Genomic DNA, 12,260 nt, shown 5'->3' with positions numbered 1-12,260 from the left:
TTCCACGATGATATCACTTACTTCCATGATGACATCACTTCCATGATGATATCACTTACTTCCATGATTACATCACTTCCATGATGACATCACTTTCATAATGATGTCACTTACTTCCCTGATGACATCACTTCCATGATGATATCACTTTCTTCCATGATGACATCACTTTCATGATGACATCACTTCCATGATTATATCACTTACTTCCATGATGATATCACTTACTTCCATGATGACATCACTTACTTCCATGATGACATCACTTACTTCCCTGATGACATCACTTCCATGATGACATCACTTCCATGATGATATCACTTTCTTCCCTGATGACATCACTTTCAGGATGACATCACTTCCATGATGATATCACTTTCTTCCATGATGACATCACTTTCATAATGATGTCACTTACTTCCCTGATGACATCACTTCCATGATGACATCACTTTCATAATGATGTCACTTACTTCCCTGATGACATCACTTCCATGATGATATCACTTTCTTCCATGATGACATCACTTTCATGATGACGTCACTTCCATGATGATATCACTTACTTCCATGATGATATCACTTACTTCCATGATGACATCACTTACTTCCCTGATGACATCACTTCCATGATGATATCACTTTCTTCCCTGATGACATCACTTTCAGGATGACATCACCTCCATGATGATATCACTTACTTCCATGATGACATCACTTTCATGATGATGTCACTTACTTCCCTGATGACATCACTTCCATGATATCACTTTCTTCCCTGATGACATCACTTTCATGATGACATCACCTCCATGATGATATCACTTACTTGCATGATGACATCACTTTCATGATGATGTCACTTACTTCCCTGATGATATGACTTCCACGATGATATCACTTACTTCCATGATGACATCACTTCCATGACGATATCACTTACTTCCATGATTACATCACTTCCATGATGACATCACTTCCATGATGATATCACTTACTTCCATGATGACATCACTTTCATGAAGACATCACTTCCATGAAGACATCACTTTCATGATGACATCACTTCCATGATGACATCACTTCCATGATGATATCACTTTCTTCCCTGATGACATCACTTTCAGGATGACATCACCTCCATGATGATATCACTTACTTCCATGATGACATCACTTTCATGATGATGTCACTTACTTCCCTGATGACATCACTTCCATGATGATATCACTTTCTTCCATGATGACATCACTTTCATGATGACATCACTTCCATGATGATATCACTCACTTCCATGATGATATCACTTACTTCCATGATGGCATCACTTACTTCCCTGATGACATCACTTTCATGATGACATCACTTCCATGATGATATCACTTTCTTCCCTGATGACATCACTTTCAGGATGACATCACCTCCATGATGATATCACTTACTTCCATGATGACATCACTTTCATGATGATGTCACTTACTTCCCTGATGACATCACTTCCATGATGATATCACTTTCTTCCCTGATGACATCACTTTCAGGATGACATCACCTCCATGATGATATCACTTACTTCCATGATGACATCACTTTCATGATAATGTCACTTACTTCCCTGATGACATCACTTCCATGATGATATCACTTTCTTCCATGATGACATCACTTTCATGATGACATCACTTCCATGATGATATCACTCACTTCCATGATGATATCACTTACTTCCATGATGGCATCACTTACTTCCCTGATGACATCACTTTCATGATGACATCACTTCCATGATGATATCACTTTCTTCCCTGATGACATCACTTTCAGGATGACATCACCTCCATGATGATATCACTTACTTCCATGATGACATCACTTTCATGATGATGTCACTTACTTCCCTGATGACATCACTTCCATGATGATATCACTTTCTTCCATGATGACATCACTTTCATGATGACATCACTTCCATGATGATATCACTTACTTCCATGATGATATCACTTACTTCCATGATGGCATCACTTACTTCCCTGATGACATCACTTTCATGATGACATCACTTCCATGATGATATCACTTTCTTCCCTGATGACATCACTTTCAGGATGACATCACCTCCATGATGATATGACTTAGTTCCATGATGACATCACTTTCATGATGATGTCACTTACTTCCCTGATGACATCACTTCCATGATGATATCACTTTCTTCCCTGATGACATCAGTTTCATGATGACATCACCTCCATGATGATATCACTTACTTCCATGATGACATCACTTTCATGATGATATCACTTACTTCCATGATGACATCACTTTCATGATGATGTCACTTACTTCCCTGATGACATCACTTCCATGATGATATCACGTTCTTCCCTGATGACATCACTTTCATGATGACATCACCTCCATGATGATATCACTTACTTCCATGATGACATCACTTCCATGATGATATCACTTACTTCCATGATTACATCACTTCCATGATGACATCACTTCCATGATGATATCACTTACTTCCATGATGACATCACTTTCATGATGACATCACCTCCATGAAGACATCACTTTCATGATGACATCACTTCCATGATGACATCACTTCCGTGATGATATCACTTACTTCCATAATGACATCACTTCCAAGATGATATCATTTACTTCCATGATAACATCACTTACATGATGACATCACTTCCATGATGATATCACTTACTTCCATAATGACATCACTTCCAAGATGATATCATTTACTTCCATGATAACATCACTTTCATGATGACATCACTTTCATGATGACATCACTTCCATGATGACATCACAGATGGCGTTAGTTGCTTAGGTCGTGTCTAGCTAACGCTGCGTTGAAAGGAGCATGCTTTCAAGGTGGCTGAAAAGGTTTGATGTGTTGAAGTGTGATGTTTATTTGGGGTGGACATCCAATAGTGTTTTTTTCCCGATATAACACTCACAATCAATCTGTTACTACAAAACGCAAAAGCAGTGAAGTTGTCACGTTGTGTAAATGGGAACTAAAAAGAGAATACAATGATTTGCAAATCTTTTTCAACTTATATTCAATTGAATAGACTGCAAAGACAAGATACTTAACGTTCGAACTAGAAAACGTTGTTATTTTTCGCAAATTTTAGCTCATTTGGAATTTGATGCCTGCCTGCAACATGATTCAAAAAAGCTGGCACAAGTGGCAAAAAAGACTGAGAAAGTTGAGGAATGCTCATCAAACACTTATTTGGAACATCCCACAGGTAAACAGGCTAATTGGGAACAAGTGTGTGTCATGATTGGGTATAAAAGTAGCTTCCATGAAATGCTCAGTCATTCACAAACAAGGATGGGGCGAGGGTCACCACTTTGTCAACAAATGCGTGAGCAAATTGTTGAACAGTTTAAGAACAACATTTCTCAACCAGCTATTGCAAGGAATTTAGGGATTTCACCATCTACGGTCCGTAATATCACCAAAAGGTTCAGAGAATCTAGAGAAATCACTGCACATAAGTGATGATATTACAGCCCTTCGATCCCTCAGGTGGTACTGCATCAAAAAGCGACATCAGTGTGTAAAGGATATCACCACATGGGCTCGGGAACACTTCAGAAAACCACTGTCGGTAACTACAGTTGGTCGCTACATCTGTAAGTGCAAGTTAAAGCTCTACTATGCAAAGCCAAAGACATTTATCAACAACACCCAGAAATGCCGCCGGCTTCGCTGGGCCCGAGCTCATCTAAGATGGACTAATGCGAAGTGGAAAAGTGTTCTGTGGTCTTCCTGATTACCAGGAATTTCCCCCCATTGACAATGAATGGGAAATACACAAACCTCTCCATGTCCCACATTTCTCAACCGATTGGAAGCGTTCCAACACCCACACACTCCACTCACCCTGGACATTCAAGCTTTTCTGTCACGGTCCGGGCGCGCGTCAGTGCGCATTCATCTGTGCGCTGCACCAAGCGCAGCTCCACCCAGAGCGGCGGCAGCGAACAGCTGCTATCAATCGCCAGGAATCTGCACACCTGGAGCTGATGATCAGACCTGCCTTCAAAAGCCTGCACAACCTGCCATGCCTGGCCGGAACTTACTGTTATGTGTGCAGGAGGGAGTTTTGACAGCAACATCACCCCCTTGTGGTTCTGTGCCGTCACAACTCCCTCCTGCACACATAACATTTTCAGTTCCACTCACGCGTATTAAGCCTGCAAATTCTAGTTTCGCTTGCTATCTCGGCCCCCCGTTTAAATGTCTTTGTCGGCCTCGCAGGAGGGTCCCTACGTGATGCTGAAGAAGAACTGGGAGATGTACGAAGGCAACGAGCAGTTCGAGGGCTACTGCGTGGACTTGGCCTCGGAGATCGCCAAACACATCGGGATCAAATACAAGATCTCCATCGTGCCCGACGGGAAATACGGCGCCAGGGACCCCGAGACTAAGATATGGAACGGCATGGTGGGGGAGCTGGTTTATGGGGTAAGGACCAAGTTGTGCAGTGAGAATGTTGCAATGGCTGCTGGGAGAACCATCTTTGTGGTGGCCTAAAAGTAAATAAATATATATAAACATATCATAGCCTCGTTATACCACTTGAATTGGCGACTGTTTTTAGTTCTGATTATGGATAACCTGCTTTAATCCTGAGTCAAGCAGATATTTAAGTATGGGTTTTTGAAAACCAAACAAAACATTTTGGGAAATAATATTAAAGTGTCTAATATATGCATTTGTATGCATATATTAACATGTTTGTGTATTTAATTCCAATTATAATTTTAAATGACACATTAAAGTACTTATTTAAAGATGCATGTAATTATGTATTTTTGTCTTATTCTACTCGGCCTAAAAAGCATCCCTGTTGTCCTTGCAGAGGACGCTGGTTCAATGTGAGGATTTACAAAAACAAAACATACCAGGATGTCTTCCCTAATGACCGCCTCGGGCACCAGGACTAAAATAAAAAACCCAAAGTCGTGTCGCTCGTCACGTCACCGTGACCCCACCTCGGGCTCCCACCTAGTCCGAGCTCACCTCCCGCCCGGCCCGGCGAGTACCTGCGGCGGTCCGGTGCTGGCGTGGCGTGGGGCCCACTTTTTGGGAGACAATGTCAGTCCTAACTTTGCACAGATCGTTTGCAGAATTAATTGGCCAGCAGAATTTTTAATGGCGGGGAGGTGACACCGAGGAAGCGGCGCTAATCAGCTTTGATTTGTTCCGAGAGCTCGATGTCCTCGCTGATGAGGCTGCAAAGGGGAACATTTATTAGCTCCTGGCCTCTAATTCACTTGTTATCTTTTTGTTTGTTTGCTTCTGCATGCCAGCGCCACCTGCCGTCTTATTCACATCATAGTGCTCCCAAGTCTTTCTCAAACGTGCTTTATCAGTATCACGCTTCCAAAAGCTGTGCACTACATTGTAGCCATTAATCCTTATTTTGATTTTTTTCTTAAATGTTTTATATTTTGTGCTCCTGAGTTAATATTGCTGATCAATATGAATTAATATTTAATTCAAAATTAAAATAAATTAAATTTTTTCAGTCGGTCAAAAACATTTTTATAGGTTTTTATTTTTATTTTTTATTTTTTATTGGGGCAACAAAATAATACGCAATAATACCATAATAATACAATTCCAATTCCAAAACCAAACCCGGCCCAACAACATTCAGAATAGCAATCAATAGGGCAATTAATTTTTTTAATAATTTAAATAAGGATTTTTTTTTTTTTCAGTTACAGAATAAAATTTAAAAAAATTAAGTTTGTTTTTTGGTAAGTCTATTTATATTTATTTATTTGTTGTTTATTTAATGATAATAAGGATACAAAGTTAGGCAGAGGCGCACCTCTAACAATTTTATAGACAAATTATTTAAAAAAATGTAGGGACATCAAAAAAAATCAGTTTTCGATTAAATCGCGATTCTAATTTGTAACGATTTTTAATAGAATAAAAACTTCTTTTTTTTTAATTCAGGCAAATCATATGCTGTACATCAGACCTATTCAATGATAATGATAGTAAGGATACAAAGTTAGGCAGAAGCGCAACTATAACAATTTTTTTAGACAAATTATACTATTTATTATGGACATTAAAAAAAATCAGTTTTCGATTAAATCGCAATTCTAATTTGTAACAATTTTTAATCGATTAAAATACATAAAAAATCGTATTTTTTGTAATTACTTTTTTTTTTTTTATAATCTGTCCTATCCAGCCATCAGGCAAGTCATACGCTGTAGAGTTGGCCTATTCAAACCGTAAAAGCTATTATTTGGCCAAATAGTCTTGATAAAACCATTCAAACTCATGTTGCTAATGTACGCAGTACTCCCGCCATCCCACCGGGGGCAACAGTGTGTAAAGTAGCATTGTTTGAGTAGAAGAAGAAATCAATCAAAATAAATCGCCGTAATAAGTCTTTTAACAGCGACTGGATGACAAAGTTTTCTTATTTTTTTTCAGTTACAGACTAAAAAACAATTTAAAAAAAAGTTATTTTTTGGTAAGTTGATCTACATTTATTTATTGTTTGTTTCTCTAATGATAATAAGGATACAAAGTTACGCAGAGGCGCACCTATAACAATTTTTTAGACAAATCATACTATTTATTATGCACATAAAAAAAATCAGTTTTCGATTAAATCGCAATTCTAATTTGTAACAATTTTTTATTGAATAAAATACATAAAAAAATCTATTTATTTTATTTATTTTTTGTATCTGTCCTATCCAGCCATCAGGCAAATCATATGCTGAACAGTCGGCCTATTCAACCCGTAAAAGCTTTTATTTGGCCAAATAGTGTTGATAAAACCATTCAAACTCATGTTGCTCATGTGTGCAGTACTACCGCCATCCTGCAGGGGCAACAGCGAGGCATATGTGTCACAATGAAGTAGCATTGTTTCAGTAGAAGAAGAAATAAATCAAAATAAATCGCAGAAATCAGTCTTTTATCAGCGACTGGATGACAAAGTTTTCTTTTTTTTTCAGTTACAGACTAAAAAACAATTTTAAAAAAAGTTATTTTTTGGTAAGTTGATCTACATTTATTTATTGTTTGTTTCTCTAATGATAATAAGGATACAAAGTTACGCAGAGGCGCACCTATAACAATTTATAGACAAATCGTACTATTTATTATGGACATAAAAAAAATCAGTTTTCGATTAAATCGCGATTCTAATTTGAAACAATTTTTTATTGAATAAAATACATAAAAAATCTATTTATTTTATTTATTTTTTGTATCTGTCCTATCCAGCCATCAGGCAAATCATATGCTGAACAGTCGGCCTATTCAACCCGTAAAAGCTTTTATTTGGCCAAATAGTGTTGATAAAACCATTCAAACTCATGTTGCTCATGTGTGCAGTACTCCTGCCATCCCGCAGGGGCAACAGCGGGGCATATGTGTCAAAATGAAGCAGCATTATTTGAGTAGAAGAAGAAATAAATCAAAATAAATCGCAGAAATCAGTCTTTTAACAGCGACTGGATGACAAAATGTTCTTATTTTTTTTCAGTTACAGACTAAAAACAATTTAAAAAAAAGTTATTTTTTGGTAAGTTGATCTACATTTATTTATTGTTTGTTCCTCTAATGATAATAAGGATACAATGTTAGGCAGAGGCGCACCTATAACAATTTTTTAGACAAATCATACTATTTATTATGGACATTAAAAAAAATCAGTTTTCGATTAAATCGCAATTCTAATTTGTAACACTTTTTTATTGAATAAAATACATAAAACATTTATTTATTTTATTTATTTTTTGTATCTGTCCTATCCAGCCATCAGGCAAATCATACGCTGAACAGTCGGCCTATTCAACCCGTAAAAGCTTTTATTTGGCCAAATAGTCTTGATAAAACCATTCAAACTCATGTTGCTAATGATTGCAGTACTCCCGCCATCCCGCAGGGGCAACAGCGGGGCATATGTGTCAAAATGAAGCAGCATTATTTGAGTAGAAGAAGAAATCAATCAAAATAAATCGCAGAAATCAGTCTTTTAACAGCGACTGGATGACAAAGTTTTCTTTTCTTTTTTCAGTTACAGACTAAAAAACAATTTAAAAAAAAGTTATTTTTTGGTAAGTTGATCTACATTTATTTATTTTTTGTTTCTCTAATGATAATAAGGATACAATGTTAGGCAGAGGCGCACCTATAACAATTTTTTAGACAAATCATACTATTTATTATGGACATAAAAAAAATCAGTTTTCGATTAAATCGCGATCCTAATTTGTTACAATTTTTTATTGAATAAAATACATAAACAATCTATTTATTTTATTTATTTTTTGTATCTGTCCTATCCAGCCATCAGGCAAATCATATGCTGAACAGTCGGCCTATTCAACCCGTAAAAGCTTTTATTTGGCCAAATAGTGTTGATAAAACCATTCAAACTCATGTTGCTCATGTGTGCAGTACTCCCGCCATCCCGCAGGGGCAACAGCGGGGCATATGTGTCACAATAAAGCAGCATTATTTGAGTAGAAGAAGAAATAAATCAAAATAAATCGCAGAAATCAGTTTTTTAACAGCGACTGGATGACAAAGTTTTCTTTCTTTTTTTTCAGTTACAGACTAAAAAACAATTTAAAAAAAGTTATTTTTTGGTAAGTTGATCTACATTCATTTATTGTTTGTTTCTCTAATGATAATAAGGATACAATGTTCGGCAGAGGCGCACCTATAACAATTTTTTAGACAAATCATACTATTTATTATGGACATAAAAAAAATCAGTTTTCGATTAAATCGCAATTCTAATTTGTAACATTTTTTTAATGAATAAAATACATAAAAAATCTATTTATTTTATTTATTTATTTGTATCTGTCCTATCCAGCCATCAGGCAAATCATATGCTGAACAGTCGGCCTATTCAACCCGTAAAAGCTTTTATTTGGCCAAATAGTGTTGATAAAACCATTCAAACTCATGTTGCTCATGTGTGCAGTACTCCCGCCATCCCGCAGGGGCAACAGCGGGGCATATGTGTCAAAATGAAGCAGCATTATTTGAGTAGAAGAAGAAATCAATCAAAAATAAATTGCAGAAATCAGTTTTTTAACAGCGACTGGATGACAAAGTTTTCTTCTTTTTTTTAGTTACAGACTAAAAAACAAATTTTTAAAAAGTAATTTTTTTGGTAAGTTGATCTACATTTATTTATTGTTTTTTCCTCTAATGATAATAAGGATACAAAGTTACGTAGAGGCGCACCTGTAACAATTTTTTTGACAAATCATACTATTTATTATGGACATAAAAAAATCCGTTTTCGATTAAATCGCAATTCTAATTTGTAACAATTTTTTATTGAATAAAATACATAAAAAATCTATTTATTTTTTGTATCTGTCCTATCCAGCCATCAGGCAAATCATATGCTGAACAGTCGGCCTATTCAACCCGTAAAAGCTTTTATTTGGCCAAATAGTCTTGATAAAACCATTCAAACTCATGTTGCTCATGTGTGCAGTACTCCCGCCATCCCGCAGGGGCATATGTGTCAAAATGAAGCAGCATTATTTGAGTAGAAGAAGAAATCAATCAAAATAAATCGCAGAAATCAGTCTTTTAACAGCGACTGGATGACAAAGTATTCTTTTTTTTTCAGTTACAGACTAAAAAACTAATTTTTAAAAAGTAATTTTTTTGGTAAGTTGATCTACATTTATTTATTTTTTGTTTGTCTAATGATAATAAGGATACAAAGTTACGTAGAGGCGCACCTGTAACAATTTTTTAGACAAATCATACTATTTATTATGGACATAAAAAAAATCAGTTTTCGATTAAATCGCAATTCTAATTTGTAACAATTTTTTATTGAATATAATACATAAAAAATATATTTATTTTATTTATTGTATTTATTTTTTGTATCTGTCCTATCCAGCCATCAGGCAAATCATACGCTGTAGAGTCGGCCTATTCAAACCGTAAAAGCTTTTATTTGGCCAAATAGTGTTGATAAAACCATTCAAACTCATGTTGCTAATGTATGCAGTACACCCGCCATCCCGCAGGGGCAACAGTGTGTCACAATGAAGCAGCATTATTTGAGAAGAAGAAGAAATAAATCCAAATAAATCGCAGAAATCAGTCTTTTATCAGCGACTGGATGACAAAATTTTCTTATTTTTTTTTTCAGTTACAGACTAAAAAACAATTTAAAAAAAGTTATTTTTTGGTAAGTTGATCTACATTTATTTATTTTTTGTTTCTCTAATGATAATAAGGATACAAAGTTAGGCAGAGGCGCACCTATAACAATGTTTTAGACAAATCATACTATTTATTATGGACATAAAAAAAATCAGTTTTCGATTAAATCGCAATTCTAATTTGTAACAATTTTTTATTGAATAAAATACATAAAAAATGTATTTATTTTATTTATTTTTTGTATCTGTCCTATCCAGCCATCAGGCAAATCATATGCTGAACAGTCGGCCTATTCAACCCGTAAAAGCTTTTATTTGGCCAAATAGTCTTAATAAAATCATTCAAACTCATGTTGCTAATGATTGCAGTACTACCGCCATCCCGCAGGGGCAACAGCGGGGCATATGTGTCACAATAAAACAGCAATGTTTGAGTAGAAGAAGAAATAAATCAAAAATAAATCATGAAAATCGATCTAATTTACAGATAATTAATCACAACCAGCCAGGGAAAAGAAGCTGTTATAGCGTGCATACACACACTACGTCACCATGGCAACACACATACACGTGACACTGAAGTTTTTGTCCTAAATAAATAATAAACTTTGTGAATTAACACATGCTTTCATATCATGTGACAATGTTTATCCTGTTAAACTGTAATTAGGTTACATGTAATTATTTATTACGACTAAAACCATGAGTAAGATGACTAATTTAGTGTTAATATTTGTCGTGAAAAAGTTGGGCCTTAAGGTCAAAAAGGTAACAACCCCTAATTTACAGATAATTAATCACATCAAGCCAGGAAGAAGAAGCTGTTGTAGCGTGCGTACACACACGGCATTAATCATTAATCCTCAATCGCACTAAAACCAAGAGTAAGATGACTAATATAGTGTTAATATTTGTCGTGAAAAAGTTGGGTTTTGGGGTCAAAAAGGGTATGAACCCCTAATTTACAGATAATTAATGACATCCAGCCAGGAAGAAGCAGCTGTTGTAGCGTGCGTACACACACTGCATTAATCATTAATCATCAATCGCACTAAAACCAAGAGTAAGATGACTAGTTTAGTGTTAATATTTGTCGTGAAAAAGTTGGGCCTTAAGGTCAAAAAGGGTAACAACCCCTAATTTGCCGATAATTAATCACATCAAGCCGGGAAGAAGAAGCTGTTGTAGCGTGCGTACACACACTACATTAATCATTAATCCTCAATCGCACTAAAACCAAGAGTAAGATGACTAATTTAGTGTTAATATTTGTCGTGAAAAAGTTGGGTCTTAAGGTCAGAAAGGGTAACAACCCCTAATTTACAGATATTTAATCACATCAAGCCAGGAAGAAGAAGCTGTTGTAGCGTGCGTACACACACTACATTAATCATTAATCCTCAATCGCACTAAAACCAAGAGTAAGATGACTAATTTAGTGTTAATATTTGTCGTGAAACAGTTGGGCCTTAAGGTCAGAAAGGGTAAGAACCCCTAATTTACAGATAATTAATCACATCAAGCCAAGAAGAAGAAGCTGTTGTAGCGTGCGTACACACACTGCATTAATCATTAATCATCAATCGCACTAAAACCAAGAGTAAGATGACTAATTTAGTGTTAATATTTGAGTGGGCCGCGGGCCATCTGTCGTGAAAAAGTTGGGTTTTGGGGTCAGAAAGGGTAAGAACCCCTAATTTACAGATAATTAATGACATCCAGCCAGGAAGAAGCAGCTGTTGTACACTCTTAGAAATAAGGGTTCTAAAAGGGTTCTTCTACAAGGGCTGAGGTTCTAACTGGAACCATTTGCTTCTGAAAAACCCTTTCCCGAAGAAAGGGTTTTTCAAGGGTTCTTGGTAACGCTAATGGTTCCAGTAAAAACCATTTTGATCCACAGAACCCTTTAAAACCCCTTTTCTGAATAATTGGTTTTAAAAGGGTTCTCACTAACACTAAGGGTTCCAGTAAGAACTATTTTGATCCAGAGAACCGTTTTTGGAAGAAAGAGTTCTTCAGGG

General features: G+C 36.0%; 1 protein-coding gene across 4 annotated transcripts in view; it reads left to right on the top strand.

The window, feature by feature from the left end:
* Positions 1–12,260, top strand: part of gria4a (glutamate receptor, ionotropic, AMPA 4a) — a 417,233-nt gene that overhangs the window by 271,871 nt on the left and 133,102 nt on the right. For all 4 annotated transcript variants that reach the window (XM_061925858.1, XM_061925861.1, XM_061925860.1 and 1 more), the window contains exon 11: positions 4,304–4,510. In XM_061925858.1, coding sequence (XP_061781842.1) covers positions 4,304–4,510 — 207 coding nt within the window. The remainder of the gene's footprint in view (positions 1–4,303; positions 4,511–12,260) is intronic.

This window comes from Nerophis lumbriciformis, linkage group LG30 (assembly GCF_033978685.3).
Source record: "Nerophis lumbriciformis linkage group LG30, RoL_Nlum_v2.1, whole genome shotgun sequence".
Taxonomy (NCBI): domain Eukaryota; kingdom Metazoa; phylum Chordata; class Actinopteri; order Syngnathiformes; family Syngnathidae; genus Nerophis; species Nerophis lumbriciformis.
This window is presented reverse-complemented; position numbering and strand designations above follow the sequence as displayed.